At 35.2% G+C, this 24772-nt stretch overlaps 3 protein-coding genes across 3 annotated transcripts in view; 1 reads left to right on the top strand and 2 right to left on the bottom strand.

Annotated features, from left to right (window-relative positions):
- Positions 1-5465: 5465 nt before the first annotated feature.
- Positions 5466-11452, bottom strand: LOC141291205 (acidic mammalian chitinase). Its single transcript, XM_073823376.1, has 11 exons — positions 11314-11452; positions 11062-11226; positions 10268-10300; positions 9896-10058; positions 9720-9767; positions 9355-9517; positions 9148-9257; positions 9003-9060; positions 6620-6805; positions 6435-6515; positions 5466-6339 (listed from the first exon to the last, which is right to left on the bottom strand). Exons 2-11 carry the CDS (start codon positions 11075-11077, stop codon positions 5971-5973), a joined length of 1227 nt encoding a protein of 408 aa, XP_073679477.1. The 5' UTR covers positions 11078-11226; positions 11314-11452; the 3' UTR covers positions 5466-5970.
- A 442-nt stretch (positions 11453-11894) lies between these two features.
- Positions 11895-18043, bottom strand: slc48a1a (solute carrier family 48 member 1a). Its single transcript, XM_073823377.1, has 3 exons — positions 17824-18043; positions 16113-16280; positions 11895-16002 (listed from the first exon to the last, which is right to left on the bottom strand). Exons 1-3 carry the CDS (start codon positions 17951-17953, stop codon positions 15866-15868), a joined length of 435 nt encoding a protein of 144 aa, XP_073679478.1. The 5' UTR covers positions 17954-18043; the 3' UTR covers positions 11895-15865.
- Positions 18044-22545: 4502 nt separating this feature from the next.
- The window catches only part of LOC141290596 (rap guanine nucleotide exchange factor 4-like), a 30279-nt gene continuing 28052 nt past the window's right edge, over positions 22546-24772 (top strand). The window contains exon 1 of the mRNA XM_073822711.1: positions 22546-22804. The gene's annotated coding sequence lies outside the window, so the exon portion shown is untranslated. The remainder of the gene's footprint in view (positions 22805-24772) is intronic.

The following is a 24772-nucleotide window of genomic DNA, read 5'->3' as shown; positions in this document are numbered from 1 at the left end:
CTAAATAAATAAATATCAACGCACACTACCATTCAAAAGTTTGGGATCAGTATGTTGTTGTTCTATTTTTATTTTGCAATTTTAGGAATAAATCATTTTAGCCTTGTTAGCAGTGCATTCTAAGCCAAATATCACTATAATTTTGACAATGAATTAATAAATGAGAAATTATTAGAGCTGAACTAGCCTGAAAAACATTTTTCAAATGATTTCAGCCAAAAAAAGCACTCGTATTTCAAATAAATGCTGATCTTTTTAAACTTTCTAATTAAAGTTCAATATTACAGATCCTAATGTAGTTTTGATCAAATAAATACAGCCTTGATGAGCATAAGAGTCTTCTTTCAAACACAGATGAAAAATCCCACTGAATCTTTTTTGACAAAGTAACCACCCTAGCAACACACAACATGCTAAACACGTTCGCATCTGCACTAAAACACCCAGGTGGCTTTTGCCCTTACATTTTCTTCGTTTTCCTAATTGTGCCTATAGCGCTACAGATAAATCCCTTTCCTCAAGAATTTAATTTCTCATATTGGAGCAAACAGACAACAGAATTAATTGTGTACTATATGATGCATGGCCTAGTTGCTCAAGTGGACTTCAAGTAATTAAGCATCCTCTAACCAAATGCAGAGGCTTAGCAATTTTATGCCTAAATTAATTACCAATACCATTCATGGAACATTTATTTGCAATCAGACCAGCCGAGTGAGACAATGAACAACATAAATTATAATATTAGCCAACAGTGACCAACAATGTCCAGAGTTGCTTCGTAATGGCCAGCGGCTGGCCAGAGATTTATAGCCCCATATTCTGTAAACTTGTTCATTAAGGCAAACAATAGATTGTGTCAGTAGAAGATCTGTAAGATTAATCACACTAGTTGATCACTGTCCAGAGGTTGTTTGATATGATTGTGTGTCATCTGTAAAGCTGCCTAAATTGAATTGGGTTATTTATGCCGTAATGGTCAGTTGCTTGTTAGGATGCTGCAAATTGGAATTTCCATTTTAATGAAAGGACAGAGAGGAACATATATCAGTGCTGTTAGTTTGTTTTCAGCCTCTTTTATAGATTAATACACTTCAAATACTCAAAGACACAATTAAATTGGGCCTGTATCTTTATCTAAATGTCACTAACCGAAAACGCTCTCCAAATGACAATTATCTTGTGTTTCCAATTTACCCTTTTCTAATTCACTTGACAGAAAAGGGACAAATGGTTGAGGAGAAATTAAATTGTTGCCCGTTTCTACTATTTCACAATGTCCTAGCAGGAACGTTAATTTAGTAGCTGTCTAAAGTGGGATATTTAATCATTTTTTTAAGTTTTTGAAAGACTTCGTTCTTTATGAGTAGCAATCATGTCAAGATGTAGCCTTAAATGCTAAATACCTAAAGCCGTGTTCACAGCAAGGACGATAACTACCTACTTTATTCTTCAATGCTTAAGTAAGCCTATGAACGAGACTTCCGGTTCATTAGACGCTATAAGGAAATGAGGAGAAGAATAACAACGTACAGTGAACGGTAAAACTGTTAGCACAACAAACCATTGTGTTAAATAAAGATAATACATTAAAATAATATGGTAAGACATACCAATTTGCAATATCAAGCGGCAAAACGAGCTGGTTTGTCCAGCTAAAAATAGCTGGATGTGAAGAGACCAGAAGCCTGAAATTACAAATGGCCGCGCCCACTTTCACGTGAAAATAAGGTGGATAGATAAAGATATATTTCTAAAAACCGTTCTCAGTGTTAAAGAATAGCAGAGTTCACACCACAGCTATATCAGTAAAGGCACAGAGAAACGATATCATTGGAATCACTTACAGAACGATTTTTTAAAAACATATGACAGATGACAGAATCACTCGTGCTATAAATAGAATTTAAAGCGGCAGACGCGCTTAGAATAAACAGAAGACATCGACCATATAGTTGTCATTCTTGGTGTGAATGAGCTAGTAATAGCCTATTATTAACATTAGTTATTATTGGAAAAAACTAAAATTGATTTAATTTCGTAATTTAAATTCTAATTTAAACTCAAATTGTGTAGATTTACCACTACAAAACTCTTTAAAGGGTTAGTGAAAAATGAAAATTAGCCCATTATTTACTCATCCTCCAGGCATCCTAGGTGTATATGACTTCCTTCTTTCCTTCTCGAATCCCATTTAGAGTTATATATTATCCTGGCATTTCCAAGCTTTAGAATTGCATGGGCGGGTGTTTCTCTTCATCAGTCCAAAACAAGTCCAATAAAGTGCATCCATCCATCATAAAGAAGTGTCTCACATGGCTCTGGGGGGTGAATAAAGGCCTTCTGTAGCAAATCGATGCATTTTTGTGAGAAAAATATCCATATTTAAAATGTAATAATCACTTTAATCTATCTTACGCGAACTAGTCGTACATGGAAGCAGCTCTAGACGTCAGCGTTGCACTTGCGAAGTGATAAACGCGAACGCGAGAGATCAAAACAATGGTCACGATGTACAAAATTAGGATTTGTAAAGAAAAATGTTGGAGAATTTTGATATAAGCCAAAAGGAGACTGGTTTTCCTTTGCTAAAATAAGGAAACTTTGCTTCCATTGCTCCTGTAAACTCCTGTAAACAATTTATTATGGATGGATGCACTTTATTGGACTTGTTTTGGACTGATGAAGAGAAACACCCGTTCATGCAATTCTAAAGCTTGTAAATGCCAGGAAAATTTTTAATAGAACTCCAATTGGATTAGTTTGAAAGAAGGAAGTCATACACCTAATTTTCATTTATGGGTGAACTAACTCTTTAAGGTAAATCTGTATCACACTAACAAAATGCAACGTGCATTAACACAAATACATTCTTCTCTGTATGATATTAAATGACACTCATCAGCTTGTGATGCTGAGGTGACATTAAGAAACCTGTTCTCACACGAGGAGAGAATGGCCTGTAATTTACCTGCATCTCCAAATGCTCCCAATTAAAGTCTAAAACAGCAGGGTCCTTGTACACACCCACTGTGTCACTGCTCTTCTGAGCCACAGGCAGCTGAAGAACCAGGTGTGTGTGTGTGTGTGTGTGTGTGTGTGTGTGTGTGTGTGTGTGTGTGTGTGTGTGTGTGTGTGTGTTTGTGTGTTATACCCCAGGATGTCCAAGTAATAGCCTCATAAATCTACTCATGCATAAAGCAAAGCAGTTCTCGCCGCCATTGGCCCCACCATGCCTACACCTGCCGTCCTGAACACAGAAGCCAGTCGCCTGCCTCAAGAGGTTCGGTCTGTGGAGTGGTTCATCCAAGCCTGTTTTTGATTAAATCATAATTTTGGTCATACAATTAGCTTAGAGCTTAATGAACACAGATGCTGAGGAACATCCACATGCACAAGCACTTAAAGGGATAGTTCACCCTAAAATGAAAAATCTGTCACTGATTACTTACGCTCATGTCGTCCCAAACCCGCAAGAGTTCGTTCATCTTCTGAACACAATTAAGGATATTTTGGATGAAATCCGAGAGCTTTCTAACCCTGCATAGACAACTATGCAACTCGTTCAGGGCCCAGAAAGGTAGTAAGGAAATCATTAAAATAGTCCATGTGACTTCAGTGGTTCAACCGTAATGTTCTGAAGCTACGAGAACACTTTTTGTGAGCAAAGAAAACAAAAAATAACTTTATTCAACAATTTGTTCTCTTCTGTGTCAGTCTTCAACGCATGTTTATGAGAGTACTATGACACATGCTCTTGGATTTCATCAAAAATATTTAGGGGTTAAGCATCGAAGGTGCTTAGGTACCTATTGCATATTGGTGTTCTTATTATTTTGCTTCTTCTTCTGCTCTGGAAGTCTATGGCAGCCCATAGAACCGCTTGTGGGAAAGTTATGAAATTTGGCACAAGAGATAGAGGACAGTCTCAACATTAGCCACAGCAATTTTGGAGTGTCTAACTCAAACTGTCTAGCACCACCACTTGTCCAAAATTTCACTCATGTTTATGCTAATAACTTTTAAATCATAAGGTGTAGAAGTGAAATTCTCATGCCGAGTTAAATGGACAACAAAATTTAAAATTCATACGTTTTTTTTTTTTTTTTTTACTATTTTTAAAAACCTACATCTTCGAACTCATCCTAGACAGTTTGTCTGATTTTTACCAAAATTGGCTCAGATCATTTTTAGACCATGCTGGCTAAAAGTTTTGAAATTCAAGTTGATTAGTCAAACTGATTTAAAATAACGCTCAAATGAATTTAACAAAGAGCACGCAAAAATGAATGTGAGGCTATATCTCTGCAGCAGTTTGCCGTATTGAAACCAAACTTGGTGTGTGTTATAAGCATGACCTGTCCTGAGGCTTCTTGCAGAGTTTCGGCACAACACCACCTAGTAGCCAGGAGATGTGAAAAATAGCTATTTTTGCTTATAACTTCTGAATAGTTTGGCTAAAAATCACAAAACTCTATCTTTAGATTCGGGGCAGCATGCTGAATCAAACCATACCCAGTTTTTTATATTCATCCATTTTGGGTGTTGGCCATTTTAAATTTTGTATTAAAATGCTATATTTTACGAACGCATTGGCATATTGTTATGAAACTCTGACATTACTCAAAAAGTATTGGGGCAGTGCCACCTTGTGGTCAAAAGTTATAAATAAATGCTAATAACTTTTGACGACTTTGGCCTATTGTATTGTAACTGGTCTCAATATATTTCTTGGGTCATGCCGACAACATAGATACCAAGTACACCATCCCTGCTGAAAAAACAGCTAAAACCAGCCTAGGCTGGAAGTAGCTGGTTATAGCTGGTCTGCCAGCCTAGGTGGCCAAAACCCCTCTAAAACCAGCCTGCTGACCAGCTAAAACCAGCCAACCAGCCTATGCTGGTTTTAGCTGGTTTTTACAGCAGGGATAGTTGGACAAACGTTCTGTCCACCATTTTGATTTATGTTGAAAACCTACTTTTTCAAACTCCTCAGCGACTGTTTGTCCAATTTTCACCAAAATCGAATCAGATAATGTTCAGACTGTGTTATGGATTACATGTAGATAGACAAACTTGTTTTTTGTATATCAATGCAACAAAGTTGAGACATGATGCCAGACTATGCAAAGCTTTGACATATTGACAGCAAACTCTGTGTTCCATTATCAACGCATACAGAACACATCACATCAATTTGATAACAGCACCACCTATTGGTCAAAAGTGATAAGCCTAAAATGGCTTCAGTTACTTATTGTTGCAGTTTTTCTAAAGCTTTCTGCCATACTTAGTTCCTCATTTAGCTATATTTTGTTTTCCAAAGATGAACAAAGGTCTTACAGGTTTGAAATGACATGAGGGCGAGAAATTAATGACAGATTTTTCATTTTTGGGTGAACTATCCCTTTAATCCTCACTGTTTTTCATTACTGTTCAAGAGAAGAATGTGAAATCACTGAGACTTTTAGGCTACATATTTATTTCATAATGCTGCATTAATCTGCTCTGACACACAATAAGCTTTTAGTTTTAACTCTGAAAAATCATGATTCTTGAAGCAATAATAAGCAGTTTGTAAAAACATAAAAACTTAATGCAAAACATCTTATTACCACAGTGCAAAACTAGTCCAAAAAAACATTTTTTTGTAATGTAAAAAAATCTTATTCTTAGTACCATAATGCAGCGAAAATATATATTATTCTCATTGAAGTATTACAATATTTTAATTAAAATGTAAAAAAATTATATTATTATTATTCTTTATTTACTAATCTTATTTAATGCCAGAATATATATGGCTTTGGAATATATAATAAAAAATACATAATATATATATATGGTATATATATTTTATAATATACATTTTAAATCAAACCTTAAGCCTAGCAAGATTTAAACACTAAATTTCTGAGCAGGTTGCTCATTAACATTCATTATATGCAAATAATGTATTACGTATTAAGTTTACTCCACACCCTTCCGTTCTTCCAGGGTTATGTTGCTTTGAGGAATTAATGGCTGATGGTGATGACGGCGACCATGGTGACGATGGCCATGTTGATGACGTCCATTGTGATGATGACCATGGTGATGGTGATCATGGCTGCCATTAGGAAGATGAAAGTGATGATGATGGTGGGGGCTGTGATGATGGTTCCTTCTGTGATGATGACCACCATGCTCATGACGCCTGTGTCCGTGATGTGAATGCATAATCGCCTTTGATTCAAACATTGCTCGTTCATCCTGAGTAATCTGTGCACATATGGAGTTATAGAAGACGTCCAGATCTATGAAGACAACCCCTATGCCACCAAAGCCTTTCTGGAGCACCTGAGCATTAATAAAGGCAACATAAATTCTTGATTATCCATCTAGTAGTTTACACTTCTGATTATGTTACTGCTTTAAAAATACACTTTACTTACCTCCGCAACAAGACTTTGCTCATGTGAGAGACTTGTTAAAGTAATGAACCGGTCTTGTCCACTTTTAATGGCCTGACACACCTGAAAGGATAAGCGTTTCAGATGATTAAACAATTTCGCCTAAGCGCTCCCTCAGAAAGCTAATAATTAAGGCGAAGCTTATACTATCTGTAGTTATTGCCTACCTGATTGCCCAGGTATAAGCCCAAAACGTGGATGTGATCCTTCTTTTCTGTCTCTGTATTCATGTCGTGCTTGCGGTGATCCCTATGGTGATGCCCTCGACGTGACCGCCGTAGAAAAGCAGGAATGGCTAGATTGAGTTTTTGCAGGTCAACTTGCTGGTCCTGCCAGTGTTGGACTGTTTTGTTCTATAAAGGAAAAGAAATATAAGGTTAAACCAAAGTGTGAATGCTAACATGCTAACCGATAAATATGATTTACTCAAATATGAGAGGTCTATCCTTGCTGGTTCTGGAATAACATTTAAGATTATAACAATCACGTTATGCCACGTCACAACAGCTTGAGGTTGTCTACGCTGGATGAGGCAAGTGACCATTGCAAATCATTTCAATTTTGTCAGTATGTCATAAATAGAACGAGGCATCAGTTTACTTTTGGGATTAGTCGTGTCGTGCCGCCTCCAGTGTAGACAGTATAACGTCTCTGGTTACTGTTGTAACCTCGGTTCCCTGAGAGCGGGAAAGAGACATTGCCAAGAACTTGCTGCAAGAAGGGGAGGAGTTTTTCTGCAGCAAATTCTTCACAATGTAGCGTGAATACTCAATAGGAAATGTCTTTGGTTGCTGCCGTAACCTCAGCTCCCTGAGAGAGGGAACAAGTCATTGCAAAGAATTCATTGCGACAAGGGGAGGAGTTTTCTGCAGTGAATTTTCCACAATGTAGTGTGAACTCTTGATAGGGAACATCTCCGGGTACGGTCAGGTTCCCTGAGAGTGGGAACAACACATTGCAAAGAATTGGCTGCGAGAAGGGGAGGAGTTTCCTGCAGCAAATTTTTTGCAATGTAGGGTGAATGCTCGATAGAGAACATCTTCTGTCACTGTTCAACCTCAAGTTCCCTGAGAGTGGGAACAACACATTGCCAAGAATTTGCTGTGAGAAGAGGAGGAATTTCCCGCAGCGAATTCTTCGCAATGTAGAGTGAACGCTCGATAGGGAACATCTCGGGTTACTGTCGTAACCTCAGTTCCCTGAGAGCGGGTACGAGACATTGCGAAGATTTGGCTGCGAGAAGTGAAAAGGGAGTTTTTCTGCTGCGAATTCTTGGCAATGTAGAGTGAACGCTCAATAGGGAACATCTCCGGTTACTGTCGTAACCTCAGTTCCCTGTGTGCAGGAACGAGACATTGCGAAGAATAAGCTGTGAGAAGGGGAGGAGTTTTTCTGCAGCAAATTCTTCGCAATGTAGAGTGAATGCTCGATAGAGAACATCTTCAGTTACTATCATAACCTCAGTTCCCTGAGAGCGGGAATGAGACATTGCCAAGAATTTGATGTGAGAAGAGGAGGAGTTTCCCATAGCGAATTTTTCGCAATGTAGAGTAACGCTCGATAGGGAACATCTCCGGTTACTGTCGTAACCTTGGTTCCCTGTGTGCAGGAATGAGACATTGCGAAGAATAAGCTGTGAGAAGGGGAGGAGTTTTTCTGCAGCAAATTCTTCGCAATGTAGAGTGAATGCTCGATAGAGAACATCTTCAGTTACTATCATAACCTCAGTTCCCTGAGAGCGGGAACGAGACATTGCCAAGAATTTGATGCGAGAAGAGGAGGAGTTTCCCATAGCGAATTTTTCGCAATGTAGAGTAACGCTCGATAGGGAACATCTCCGATTACTGTCGTAACCTTGGTTCCCTGACTTACTGTCGTAACCTCAGTTCCCTAAGAGCTGAAATGAGACATTGTCAAGAATTCACTGCAAGAAGAGGAGGAGTTTCCCGCAGCGAATTCTTCCCAATGTAGAGTGAACGTTCGATAAGAAAACATCTCCGGTTACTGTCGTAACCTTGGTTCCCTGAGAGCAGGAACAAGACATTACGAAGAATTGGCTGCGAGAAGGGGAGTTTTTCTGCAGCGAATTCTTTGCAATGCAGCGTGAATGCTCAATAGAAAATGTCCTCGGTTGCTGCCGTAAATTCTTTGCAATGTCTCGTTCCCGCTAATGTAGAATAAATGCTTGATAGAGAACGGAATACAACACAATTGTCACGCTGCGCCGCAACAGCTAAAGGCTGTCTACACTTGACACGACAAAAGAAACCATTGCAAATCATTTTAACTTTGTCATAAATAGAACGAGGCATCAGTTTACTGTCGAGGACTGGTTGTGTCGCATCCAGTGTATATAGCATCGCTGATTATAATATGTTCTACAAACATTTGTTTGTCACAGAGCTTATTTTCTACAGTAATGCTAAAGCCAATGAAAAAATCCTTTTGGATCTTTGTTGAGGGAACCAGGATGATGGCACTTTATGAATTTTAAAGACAACAACAAAAAAAGCCTGTCTTATTAAATAGTAAGAAAAATAAGCAATTTACAATGTATGGTCCATCCTTTTCGAGGTGAGCAGGCAGAATGGAGATGAAGTCCACATACCTTTTTGAAAGGAAAGAAACTATTAAGTATATATAATAACTGAGAGAAACAAATGCAGTAAGTATAGTGCGTAGGAATGAGACTCACTGTGAAAGTGTTCGCTCATCAGAAGTGACCTCACTGTGGTCAGCAGGTTCTAATACAGACACTGACAAAAGTAGAGGCTGTCTTTCTTTTTCAAACGAGCCTTTTAGGCTCTACAGACAAAATGGAAACTTGAAATTAAATTACAATTTCATGGTATTAAAGTAAAACTCATTTAATAGTGTTTTGCCTGAAAATAATAGTCCTTGCCTTCAGAAGATTTGTGAATATCTCTGTGCTTCTGCTAGATTTATCAGAAGGCCCATCCAGCCAAGTCACGTCTAGGCCATCTAAACTCTTGTCCTTTAGGTATGTCAATACTGTTCGAACAAAAGTCTCAACACCAGCCTCATTAGCAGACATCAGCTCCAACCTAAACAACAACAAATTTAGTTGGTGTCAGATGATGCCAATATGTGCACTGTGACAACTACATTTTCATCCAATGAACTTTAATGAATTTAAAGTCACAACAACTTTTTTTCTATATTTTGTGCTTTCAGAGATTATATTAATCAGTAAGTACATGCAAAGTGGTTAAAAAATGTATTTGTAGGTTTAAAATTGTTTTGTACCTTGATGATCTGACTCCCAATCCAAGCAAAATCTTCAAAGCTGGATTTCTGGGGAAAGATTTATTTTTATAAACACAATTTTTACATATTATTTGAATTAAAGTGAGTGTAATAAGACCAAAATAGTGTTAGGTTTAGTCAAATAGTGAATCAAGAAATACATTTCAAAATCAGACCTCTCCTTCATCCTTCTGAGAGTAACGCTGTCATCTTCCGACAAGTTTTGGAGATTGTCATCAGTGAAGGTCAAGGGGAGGATGATATGAGAGCATGGCCCCTCATGTGTGCGATGTGTTAAAACATCCAGATAGCAGGTCAGTCTGTGACTCTCCTGCGCACCTGAGATATACGGTTGAAAGAGAACTTCAGTACTGTGTTATTATTACTCTGAATGCCCTCAGCAGCAGCTGCCTCTTACTATTTCAGTTAAAGCTTGTTCTGCCTTCATGTCCTTTCTCAAATGCTCTCTAATCTAGCAGCAGTGTGACACCATTGTAAATGCAATTTCTCTATGATAGAATGACATTTTAAACATGTAGTGGACTTACCCACTGAAATCACCAGGCAAAGGAACACAAAAGCTAAAAAATAACAGAATAGTCATTATTAATAACTTGATACACTGACATAATTAGGAATTTTATGAAACATGTTAAGAAAGTAGTTCGCAGCAGTTGTTATTGGCAGTTGAGTTGTTCAGTGGTTTGGTGGTGGTGTTTTTTTAGAGCAAGTTAGTAGGTCTGTGGCTGTTCCAGAAGCGGAAACCTAAATTAAAAGCCACATCCTGATGTGTGTAAGTGTTGTTACAGATAATATTCTACTGCGCAATTTTGTAGCAACAAATTATAACAGAGATGCAACATATTAAATGCACAATAACCTGAAAAGGTCTTAAATACAGAGTTGAGCTATTAATAATATTATGTTTGCTGCATTTATTTGATCCAAAAGCATTATTCTGAAATATTATTGCAATTCAAAAGAAACAAGAAATTTCTTTTTATTATCATAAATCATATTTTTCTGCTTAATATTTTAGTGGGAACCACGATGCATTGTTTTCAGGATTCCTTGATGAATATATCTTTTGTAGTCCATATGCATGGTCATTTTTAATAAATTTAATGTATTTATTCTATATATATAAAAAAAACTTACTGACCCCAAACATTTGAACGTATGTGCATTTAAAATATATTCATGGAAAATTATTAATCACTTCTAAGACACTTAGCAAAAGATATGTAAACTATCATCACATAATCTGCTAAAAATCATCCCAGTTTAATAGTTTCACAATGGTTGAAGATCAGAAATACAAAATAATGCACTGTATACTTGCCTCTGTTGAGCTGCATTGTCCCTGAAGAAGTCAGTAGATGTTCTGTCGTGTGCTAAAGGCAGACTATATATCATAAACACACACTACTTCCTGTGTCTCACCACCGGCCCCAAATGTTCCCCGTCAGCTTCACAATTTGCTGATGAGAAGCCCACATCCTGATGACTGCAGGGTTGTAAAACAGGTCTGTATCATGTACACATACTACATTGTATATTAACATTATGGCATGATAATGTGAAGTATACTTACATTTGATTGTGATTTAAGTCAACTTCAAGGACGCCTGTTGAATGAGACCTGGTGGGCTTAAAGACTGTGATCCTCTTTCTCACTCCAGATAAAGCTTTGTGCTTTATCCAGCTCAAAGAGCACACCGCCACCTCTTGAAAAGGAGTACATGTCTAGACATACCTAACAAATCATAATCAAGGTTTACATGCGAGTAATGATATACATATAGGGTCACAGTGGTGAGTCTGGCCTACAGACCTTCAAAACACCTGTTTAGTCAAGAAGTCAGCAGATATTAGCCAACATGTAAAGCTATTTTAAAGCAAATGTTACAGTGCTACACTTAAAATGTATAACATTTTAGCCCCTCGCCCCTCTAGCCCCCCGTTACTCTGTTCTACTATTAACGGCCCCTGTCCTTACAGCAGCAGATACAAGCTGAAGCGGTAGTAAAACAATATAATTGAGCTGCTGCCTCCTGCTGGTAAGAACTTCAAACATGCTCAAACTTGTTACTACAAACTGCACCAAACTTCACATCAGTGTTTACATCAAGAAAGGCAAAGTAAAAAGATGAGGAAACACACACGATTTGTGGGATAGATTAAAACAGCAGTACTTTAATCCCCTTTAAATGTCCCAATGTAACACATAGTGTGCAAAGTTTTAAGCTGCAGGTAGTATAACTGTAATCAGTGAAGAATTTGAATACAGCTGGGTAAAAGCAATATGGTACAAAACTGCTTTACATACATGCTATAGAGTGAAATATTGTTGGTAAAAGTCATCATTTTGAAGGTGACCCCTTTGACTTGTTTAAACAAATAATGCATTTAACATTTTTATGCAATCTAGTGCAAAGTAATCTGTTTTTTGTTACTTTTCGGCTCCTAAAAAGAATTTTTCCCAAAGACTTCAACAATGATTTACTCACCCTCATTATAATTTGTTTTTCTCTCTTGTGGGACACAAGAGAAAATCATTGAATAATGAAAAAAAAAATTTGTTTCTCATACAAAGCTATGTTGTATGGTCTATTTTTTTTTGACTGTATAAAAAATGTAGACTTAAATTACATGACAGTGAATAAATGACATGATTTTGGGAGACCTATTTTCTTTAACATCTGCAAATGTTTACAAATCAGACCCAAGCAACCACACTTAGCAAACATACAATTGCTCATCCTTGAAACATGAATTTTAAAACAGAGACAACAGGAAAAAAAAAACAAATCCAAAAGTAGCAGTGACACCCAAAGTAGATGACATAACATATTTAGTATTGAAAATATTTTGAACTCAGCTCATGGTTTTACCTTACAATTTAGTGATAATGCATAACTAAACACATCAGAGGACTGAACACCAGTTGCTCCATCACCCCCACTAGTGGCAAAGAAAAGATCTGCATAATAATAATGCATCAACGTTAACGTTCGGAACAGAATACTAGCCACTGCTAAATATTTAGGCAAATAAAAATAGTAGGCAACACAATGCATTATGCACCAATAAACATAGAATGCTACATTGTCACATTTTATTGAGTACTAATGCATGGTTATTTTGCATGCATTTGCATCAAATATGACATAAATAAGTCAACATGTTAAAAAGGCCCATATTACTTATGGTTCACCATGTTGGTAAGGAAAGTCATGTGCACTTTATTGTGAGATATAGTATCCTGTGCATACATTTTAGGAGAACTGTTCAGATGTGTCAGTATTAGTGCTGTCAAATCGATTAATTGCGATTAATCGCATTTAAAATAAAAGCTTGTGTTTACAAGATATATGTATGTGTACTGTGTGTATATATATATATGTGTGTGTGTGTGTGTGTGTGTGTGTGTGTGTGTGTATATATATTCACACACATATATTATGCAAACAAACTTTTATTTTGGATGCGATTAATCACGATTGATCGATTTGACAGCAATAAACTACACAGAAAATGATTATTTTAAATTGTAATAATATTTCACACTATTACTATTTTTACTCCATTTTGAACTATTAAATGCAGCCTCAGTGAGCATTAGATTTTTATTTCTTTCACTGTGAGACATGCATACTGTGTATACATTTTGGGAGAACTGTTCAGATGTATCAGTATTAGTGCTGTGAAATCGATTAATCGCATCCAAAATAAAAGTATGTGTTTTCATAATATATGTATGTGTACTGCATATACAAATACACACACATATAGGTATATATTCACACACATATATTTCGTAAACACAATCTTTTATTTTGTATGCAGTTAATTGTGATTAATCGATTTGACAGCACTATACTACACAGAAAACTATTTTAAATTATAATAATATTTCACACTATTATTGTTTTCACTCTATTTTCGATAGAGTAAAAACAGTAGATTTTCGATAGATTTTCGAATCAATTAATAGCATCTAACATGTTTGCATAATATATGTGTACTGTATTTATATATACAAACACATAGATGTATATATTCAGACACATATATTACATAAACAAAAACTTTTGATTTAGATGCGATTAAACGCGATTAATCGATTTGAGTGCACTACACTACACAGAAAACCTCAGTGAGCATAAGATACTTCTTTCTTTGACTTGGAGATAAAGTATCCTTTGCATACATTTTGGGAGAACTGTTCAGATGTATCAGTATTAGTGCTGTAAAATCGATTAATCGTGATTAATCGCATCCAAAATAAAAGTTTGTTTACACATAATATATGTATCTGTAATGTATATATGTGACCCTGGACCACAAAACCAGTCTTAAGTCGCTGGGGTACATTTGTAACAATAGCCAAAAATACATTGTATGGGATTTTTCTTTTATGCCAAAAATCATTAGGAAATTAAGTAAAGATCATGTTCCATGAAGATTTTTAGTAAAATTCCTACTATAAATATATTAAAATGTAATTTTTGATTAGTAATATGCATTGTTAAGAACTTAATTTGGAGAACTGTAAAGGTGATTTTCTCAGTATTTCGATTTTTTTGCATCCTCAGATTCCAGATATTCAAATAGATGTATCTCGGCCAAATTTTGTTCTATCCTAACAAACCATATATCAATAGAAAGCTTATTTATTGAGCTTTCATGTGATGTATACATCTCAGTTTTGTAAAATTTAACCTTATGACTGGTTTTGTGGTCCAGGGTCACATATAAATACACACACACACACACACACACACACACACACACACACACACACACACACACACACACACACACACACACACACACACACATATTTCATGTAAACACAAACTTTTCTTTTGGATATGATTAATCGCAATTAATCGATTTGACAGCACTAAACTGAACAGAAAACACAGAAAGTCTCAGTAAGAATAAGATACTTAATTCTTTCATTGTGAGATATAGTAATCTGTGCATACATTTTGGGAGAACTGTTCAGATATATTAGTATTAGTGCTGTCAAATTGATTAATTGCCATTAATCGCATCTAAAAAAAAATTTGTGTTTACATGATATATGCATGTATATATTCACACAAATATATTACGTACTTTTATTTTGGATGCGATTAATTGTGATTAATCTATCTGACAGCACTACACTACACAGAAAATGATTATTTTAAATTGTAATTTAAAATTACTATTACTCTATTTTTGACCAAATAAATGCAGCCATAGTGAGCATTAGATGTTTCATAAACTTAAAAAAAAATAAAATAAAATAAAAACTTACCTTATTTTTTAAATGCTTGTGTACATACTGCAGAAATACTAGTACGGTAGTATGCCGTTCCGAACACACCCATAATAAATAGAACTCAACATTTAAACAACATTTAAAATGAAATAAGATATGGCAAACAATAAAGAACACTATGTCTAAAACTATAGTAACATTAAATCAAAGTAGTTTCACCATCGCTGGCTGAAACCCCTTGATACAGCTGTGCAAATCCTTCATCATACACTCATATAATACTCTTAGGAAAAAAAAAAAAGTGCAAAAATTGTACCTTGTCACAGGCCAGCAGGCCCTTTCAAAATGTGAGTCTTTTGGACCATATTTACCCAAAATGGTTTATAGTGGTACCCTAAGAATGCATATCACCACTCTCAGATACTAATATGCACTCTTATAAACGGGGGAGACAAGATGTTGCACCCGTAAATGTAAAATTTTTGCACTTTTTATTTGACAGTGAAGGAAAGCTTTCATTTCACATCTGACATTTTGGAGAGAAGTTGCCCTGAGTAAAGTAACAACTACCTGTGACCACATCCTAGTGTATCCACTGCCTTCGAAACACATAATATACCTTTATCCAATGTCAATATAAAACCCCCTATTAACTCAAAAAGACAGGAAAGAGGTGGATCACAGACATTCACTGACTTCTTTCTCCAGGGCCCGGATGTGAGGGAAGGAGGGGCTGAGATTGAGTCTTTTCTGTGAAAGCAAGGAGTTAAAAAGGAGATCCATCCATCCATCCATCCATCCTTCCATCTCCACATTGGCAGGTGAAGCCACCGACTGGCAACTACAAATCTATTACAGATGAAGGAGCCAATCAAAAGTCACTGAGGATGCTGATGTCAGCAAACTCCTGGCGGTAACGGTAGGAGTACATGCCCAGCAGGAAGGCCCATTTAAGAGTCATGAAGCTCCACACGGCCGACAGATAGAAGCTTTTGGGGTCAGTTATTGCTGAAGACAAAAGAAAACATACAGAATGGATTAAAGACAGCACGCTATCCACTTGAAACATGCATTTTATATAGATTATTTGACAAAGCTGTCCATGTGAAGGTACTTACACTGCTTTTCTATAACACCTAAAGCTATGAAGGTGGCAAAAGCAGCAATAGCCAGGAGGGAGAAGACCGAACTAACAAACATGAAGAACTTGAGTCCCTTCAGCCATGTGCGCCAGTAGTCCTGAATGTACATGATGTGGGTGACCAATGCCCAGAGTGCCAGAACTCCTGGAGATTAAAACCCATAACATACACACATACATAAAAAGAAATGAGTGTACACTGTAAGAAAACAATTAACTAAAAAAAATGAATGCCTATTCATAACATTATGACATTATTTCTGTTAACCCTAAAACACAACACAATGACATGCAAAATTCAAACAGGTAAAACACCTGTTAAATATGAATACGGAAAATTCCTTAACGATAAAATTCCTCACAATGAATCAACTAAATATGTGGGAAACATAAACTATTATCACAAGGACTCATTTTTATGTTTTACATTTTTAAACATTCTTTTACATTTTATTTAATTCAAAATTTAATTTAAACTTGAAAAACACTTTTATTTGTGTACTTTATTAAACGTTGTTAAATTAATAAATTTTGGCAAAAAATGATTTAAACAAAAATTTTAAATAGAAAAACTGAAAAGTACTTTCTTACTCCAATAATCTTGTTTCATTTACAATTAGAAAAATCTTGAGTGCAAAGTTTTGGGGAAAAAATCTCAATCAAAAGGAATACACAAACACTGCTTATTTAATTAGTTTGAATAAAATACATTATCTATATATAAATTATCACATACTCTTTATTTTACATTATAACTTTTTTGTTGTTGTGTATTTATTGCGGTCTAAGACTTTTGGAGTGCATGCGTAGTCAAACCAAAAATTATTCAGGCACCGTATATAATTATAGATATTTTTTTTACTAGTGGGTGCAGGACACTATAGATCATTTATGTAAGTGAGGATAGCTAAATAAAGTAAACTGTGACATATTATACCCAAAAATTCTACATACAGTGGACTACCAGTAAAATGTATAAAAATTTGAGACTAAAAATTACTTCTTTGACCTCACCATGTTTTGCTTAAGTATTTTTCTAATGCTAATGTGACCTTTTTACACCACAGACTAAACAAAATTAAGCATTGCTTGGTAATTGGTCAACAAAGTATTGATAATTGTATAATTATTGTCATACTGACCGTTGTCTGAATTTTTAGATGATTGTAATCCATTACATACCTTTCGATCAAAGGTATCTAACATTATCAAGATGAATTTGTTCTGACACAATTTAACTCTGAGTTCTTGTCATATTTTATTACCATTTTCTAAACTAGATTGAAAAACTGTGTTAATGTGAGAAATGTTGAAGGTGTCTGAATAAATTTTGTGCATGACTATGTTTCTTTCTTTCTCTGAGCAGAAAAAAAGTAGAAAAATCTCCATATTTATGGCTGATTATTTCCAAACTCATTTTAAGAAGCTAACAGGCTGATCCTTTTAAATAAATAAATAATTAAACAAATAATAATCACTAATTATATCTCTAATGAAATGGCAACCACACACTGCAGACTATTATACACAATGTGACACCCGGAGATCTTACCAACCGAAAGATAACATAATGCACGTAAATAACAACGAACTAAATAGAATGACACTAAAAGAAACAGGATATGAAATGTCTAAATTTAACAGCGGATGTGTAAAGATAGTGAGTGGCCTTGAGTTTATTTACAGACCTGATAATCCGCCCATCGCCGCCGTCCATGTTTGTTTATAAACCACATTCCACACGATAAAAGCGGAAAATCCCACCAACATGCCGAACGTGGCATAACCCACACTGATGTAGATCCTGTTTGGACCCATGAATAATCTATAAAGTACCGCAGTAAAGCTGTAAAAAGAGGCTGAAGCGGAGGATTACACCATCGATGAGAGATTATGTAATGCGGTGCTGCTTATTCGTAAACACGGCTGCATGACCCGGAAGAGCTCCCCGGTATCACCACGGCAACAATCAACAACCTCACAGTCTCGAATGGTTTGTTTGAACAGTTGAACAAAACGTTTTATAACTATATGGATATGTGAGAATCCATTTAACATTTAAATCAATAAATATGGGCGAAATTATATAATTGTGACCCTGGACCACAAAACCAGTCATAAGGTTAAATTTGACAAAACTGAGATTTATACATCATATGAAAGCTCAATAAATAAGCTTTCTATTGATGTATGGTTTGTTAGGATAGGGCAATATTTGACTGAGATACATCTATTTGAAATCAGAAATCTGAGGATGCAAAAAAATCAAAAAGACTGAGAAAATCACCTTTAAAGGTGTCCAAATTAGGTTCTTAACAATGCATATTACAAATCAAAAATTACATTTTGATATGTTTACAGTAGGAATTTTACAAAAAATCTTCATGGAACATGAACTTTACTTAATTTCTTAATGATTTTTGGCATAAAAGAAAAATCAAAAATTTTGACCCATGCAATGTATTTTTGGCTATTGCTACAAATATACCCCAGCGACTTAAGACTGGTTTTGTGGTCCAGGGTCACAATTAAGCTTTCAAAACACGTTTATTTGTGTACTATAAATGTTCTCATTTCACAGAATGACTCATAATTACTGTAATTTTCATCATGTGAGCAATGGCTAATGCTGGAAAAAATAATTATGCATTAAATATGCATTCATTGCTGAGAATTTAATGAGCATGTATGCATGCTAATTAAACACTCATTATTAAGTGTAAAAAATCACAGTATCCACTATTCACCTTTTTCTTTAACGGGAAAGTAAGCCTATGGATGATGGCCAGAAGAATAAGAGCGTTTAGTAAACAGTAAAACTGTTTGCACTACAAGCCAGTGTGTTCATAATTAAGATAATACATTGAAATAATATGGTAAAACACACCAGTTTGTAATATCAAGCAGCAGATCGAGCTGTTTTGTACAGCTAAAAATAGCTGGACGTGGATGAGACCTGAAGCCAGATCTATAAAATTTACAAATGGCTGCTCCCACCCTTAGGTGGATAACTTAAAGTGACTTATACAGTGTGACTGAAGGTTGCAAAATCAATGATCATATAATATGAAATAGGAATGCAACATTTTTTTTTTTTTTTTTTTTTTGATGTCTATGTTTAGATGCATGTCTAATTAAATGAACCAGCCTAAACAAACAAAAAGTAATCATCTAAAACTGAAGAAAAGTGTGTAGAAACATCTAGAGGTGATGCACATAATACCGCATGTCTCTCTTGTTGTTTGTCAGGCACTGAAGATGGTGGTTTTAATCTGTTTGATCTTTGCTCAGTGGTTTTCCATCTAGCTGTGAAACTCATTCTCACAGACCTACAGTAATTGTGAAACAAACAAAAAAAATCCTATCTTCTCAATCGCAAATGCAGGTTATAAAACCTGGTAGGAGTTGATTATGCAAATACCGTAACAGAATAGAAAAAATTGCTACACCCAGAATTTATCATGCTGACATCATTCACAAATTGCTCCTTGCAACCTATTGACTTTGTCCTTTAAGCATATGATTACACAAGGACAAAATACCATACCTTTGGGTAATATATATTAAATACAATTACATACAATTCAATTAATCTGTAGTGCTGAAACCCTATTGTAATTGTTAAAATGGCCAAGACCAAACCACTACTTGCAGGTTAAAGTGTCTAATGTCGTTGTAATCCTTGGACAAAATGCATGCCTCGGATTAGATTGCAAAATTTTGAGGTATTTTTGATTTTTTGAAAAATTCGCCTTTAGCAAAGCAGTTTTTTTGCCTGATCGGAACCAAACCAGTGCAGAAAGAATCTCTGCTCAAGGTTGCAAAGGGATGCCAAAACGTTCAAAAGGGGCAGTGCCACTTTTAGTAAAACAGCTATTATTTGAAACAGAATGAGATATCTTCACCAAACTCAGAATAGGTATGTAAGAGCTCAATCTGAGGGCACATAAAGAAATTCATGGAGCTTGGCCACTTGTTGGCGCTATAAGAGGAACAAAAACATAAAAATGGTTATAACTATGCAATCCTTTGTCCTATCAACATGAAAATCAGTATGTACAGTCTTGGTCCAAAGCACCACAAGTGTCTATGAGGACATCTGTGTATCTTAAAAAACATGGCCATCACTGGCCAATGAAATTTGAGCACCTATTAGACAAGGTTAGCAGAAGTCAATTGGAACAAATCTCAGTGAGCCTGTTTGACTTCTGGCCTGAAATGGCTATGAGAAATTTGAGAGAAATTGAACATTGGGGGGCAATATCGCATTTTTAAGGTTGTAAACGATTGTAAATTGCAGTTTTTCACACATACACACAATATTCATATTATATGTGACCTTGGACCACAAAACCGGTCTTAAGTTGCACCGGTATATTTGTAACAATAGCCAACAGTACATTGTATGGGTCAAAATTATCGATTTTTCTTTTATGCCAAAAATCATTAGGATATTAAGTAAAGATGTTCCATGAAGACATTTTGTACATTTCCTACCATAAATATATCAAAACTTAATTTTTGAATAGTACTATGCATTGCTAAGAACTTCATTTGGACAGTTTTAAAGGCGATTTTCTCAAAATTTATTATTATTATTTTTTTTTTTGCATCCTCAGATTACAAATTTTCAAATAGTTGTATCTCAACCAAATATTGTCCTATCCTAACAAACCATACATCATTGGAAAGCTTATTTATTCCGGTTGCTCCATCTGTAAAAAACACTGCGGTACAACTGTCTGGACTCTCTAGGTAAATAATTATCAAAAAGAATGTTGAAATTTACCCTTTGGGAAGCTATAACGGGGTTGTTTAGAGAAGGAGCCTGTTCAAATATACCCAAAAGCCTATAAAGCCTAAACGAAAACTCAAAACTTCACAAACCATATACAGTACAGACCAAAAATTTGGACACACCTTCTCATTCAAATGAATGAGAAGGTGTGTCCAAACTTTTGGTCTGTACTGTATATTTTTCTGATTATTAAAGTTTTTACTCTACATTTGTGCAGTTTTCAGTGAGCTAGTGATATTTTTTATATATATATATAAATGAATAAACAAATATTTTTTAAATGGGTTTTTATACAAAAACTGCTTTTTATGTAAAATTCACTTTATAAAAGACCCACATTTCTAACTTTAATTCATGGGGATAACATGGATAATTTCACATGGTTTAGTGTAAGATTTTTGCCCATCTTTTGGAAAATCCAGTTTTAAAAGTAAAAAAAAACAACTACAAATAACATTTACCGGTAGGTGGCTGCAGAGCTCCACTATTTGCTATTTGCTATTTGACCACCTGAAAGATATTTTTCACAAGTTTTTTCAGTTGAATTCATATCTACAGTACAGACCAAAAGTTTGGACACACCTGAATAAGAAGGTGTGTCCAAACTTTTGGTCTGTACTGTAGGTCAGCACATGCAACAGGTGATTCTAAACAAGCTTGCAAAGTTTTATGAAGATTGGACCAGTCATAATCATTAAAGATGATCATATATCTGTGGCAAATTACCTGGGCTTGCCAAAAATGCTTTATTTTAGGCTATTTCAGGCTATTTGTAGCAATAGCCAACAATACATTGTATGGGTCAAAATTATAAAAAACTAATTTTATGCCAAAAATCATTAGAATATTAAATAAAGATCATGTTTCATGAAGATATTTTGTACATTCCCTACCATAAATATATCAAAACTTAATTTTTGATTAGTGATATACATCGCTAAGAATTTAATTTGGACAACTTTAAAGGTGATTTTCTCAAGATTTAGATTTTTTTGCACCCTCAGATTCCAGATTTTCAAACAGTTTTTTCCTAACAAGCCACACAACAAAGGAAAGCTTATTTATTCAGCTTTCAGATGATGTATAAATATCAATTTCAGAAATATAACCCTTATGACAGGGTCTCAAATAATATGTAATGTCTTTAAACCCTGATAATTGCAGCTAATAATTTATGATAATAAAATGTGATTATGTAAAAGGTGTATGACAGCATGAAGTTATAACTGTATAAACAGCACAAAAAAAGTAGTATCCATTTAAAATGCTTAAAAGTATGATCTCAAGTACAGCTCGATTAAGCTCAAGCACACATCTTTGGCCAGACAGATGCTGATGCCCATGTAAACAGAATGAAAGTCCAGAGAGGAGTGAACCAAATCAAGAGGCCACAGATGTACTTTGGCCCCGTTTCCCCCGGTCACTGCTGAGAACCGAAATACTATGGGTTTTACTTTAATTCACGGAAATAGAAGACAACAAGTGTCATCAAGCTTTAAGACACACCTTCATAAGTCAGCCTTCATGAAATGAACACAAAGCCTCATTTTGTGTCACCAATCAGAGTGCAGCAGGAAGCCGGCAACTCGCATGGCTTTAGCGATTCAAATGAGATCAACATTCAGCGGTTTCCTCTGTATGCTTCACAGACAACACAGAGAAAAAAGATAAAAAAAAAGAGATCAGGCAAACGATAAAGAGAAAGAAAAAGTCATACAGAGATAGATACTTCGCAAGACAGACGAATATTTGCCGCTCGCCTTGAAGACAAGAAAGACAAGACTGTCCTGATTGGCACTGAAGAAAACTATTTGGAAAATAAAGAAAAGAAAACACTGCCAACATTATCTACAGACGAACCAGGCATACTGGTAAGTGTGTTTATAGAATCTAGCACAGACAGATGAAACCACAATTACCTTGTGTTTGAAGATGAGAGGTATCTGAACCTGGAAAATGACTTTAATTACATTATTATGAATAACTGTATTCATATTTAGAATTAGATCATATTTTTAATCAAGTCTGAACTAAATCTGAATTAAATATACTTAAATGTGTACCATGACACATTTTCAGGTAACTGGTTAAAACATTTCACAGTGCTAAAGTTGTAAATAAAGATTATTGATGTACATTTTTACAAGAAAATACCATTTTTAGTTTTTCTACTTTATAATTTCCTGTTTAATAATAGTAAAATATTTAATAACATTACAAATATTTTAATATACTATAATAACCATTGAAATTCTATTTAATAATAAATACATAAATTAAATTAATACATTTATTTCTATATTTAGCAATTTAGTAATTCAAATTAAATGATAAATTCTAAATACAAATATATTTATTTAAACAAATTATAATTATACAACCTGTTTTACCACACATGGCCAAATTTGTGTTTCACATTGGCTAAAATGTCACCCATGAGTGTGCATTTAATAATCCTAAATGCTCAAAAATTCTCAGATAACGTTTGGAAATTCTGTGGTGCCGTGATTCATATTGATGCTGGGAAAGTTAAGCGACTGGTGGGTGGCAGGCGAGTACAAGAAGGTGATCTGTGAATTTACAGAAGCCCCCAAATAGCAGACAGGAAGTTACACGCGATGGTGTGAAGGTGTGCATTTAAAACATTGCTCTCTTTTCTCCATCTGCCTCCAACTGTTTTCATCACTTCATATTTCACTGCACTTCCAATATAAACACTATTTCCTTCCTCCATGGACAACAGAGATCCTCTCTTTCTAAGAAACGGGCGCTGAGTTGGTATGGGAAGGAAGAGGTGATTAGGAATGACAGGATTTATGAGCATGCAAAATCACATTGTGTTCTAGGATGGGCAAGAAACGGAAACAATCTTCATGTGAATGTGCAAAGCTTGATATTCCAGTGAACAGGACAGTAATGTGTGCGATTTTTGTTTCATTTTAAATTGTGTTGCTTTGGGAATCCATAGGGAGATGAAGATTGATTATAAAAGGCTGTGATTTGTTGCAGGAAGTTCTACACCCTTTCCCAAAGGAACTGTGTGCTTGTTTTCTCGCTGTATTTTAATCTCTCTGATGTGAACGTTTTCTAGAAATGTACTGGTCTGCCAGTTTAAACTAGTTAGTTTTCAACCCTCTGAATACTTTCTGGAAGATTCTTGGAACAAAAATAAAACACTAGCACAAAATTGACTCCTGCAGTTTATGTGTGTCTAAAATGTACTAGCTATAAATGCACACTAGAGGGCACACTAAGTCAAGCAGCACTGTACTTAGGGTTATGGATTTGAACAGAACCCTAAACATAAATATTAAACTTTGGCTCATTACATATTCTTTTATGCTAGCAACAATTAGTAAACTTTACTTATAATTATATAATAAGACAAAACTGAAAATATTTCCATAGATTTAAATATACAAAGGCAAACCTATCTACAGAGACTTGTGAAGCCAGTAAGCAACAACCTGGCAACCACACACAATATCCTCAAAGTAATGTCTTCTGCAGGAGCAAGTGCCATCTAAATTTAGTTTTAAGCATTTTTTTTTTTTTACATTTTAAGTAATAATGTTACTATTATAATAATAAAACATCATATGCAATAAATAAAAATCACAAATATATGGAAGCCTGTTTCTGCCACTGGTTAAAAAAATAAGGTTTTTGCAACTTTTTATCTCACTTTTAGTCTCAGAATTGTGAGATATAAACACGCAATTGTGAGTTATAAAGTCAGAATTGTGAGATATAAACTCTTATAAACTATTTTGGTCCCAAATGCGAGTTTGTGTCTCATAATTCTGACTTTTTTCTAACGATTCTGAGTTTAAATCTTG

The sequence above is a fragment of the Garra rufa genome, chromosome 18 (assembly GCF_049309525.1).
Source record: "Garra rufa chromosome 18, GarRuf1.0, whole genome shotgun sequence".
NCBI lineage: Eukaryota > Metazoa > Chordata > Actinopteri > Cypriniformes > Cyprinidae > Garra > Garra rufa.
The sequence above is the reverse complement of the archived record's forward strand: the minus strand, read 5'-3'. Positions and strand labels throughout refer to the sequence as shown.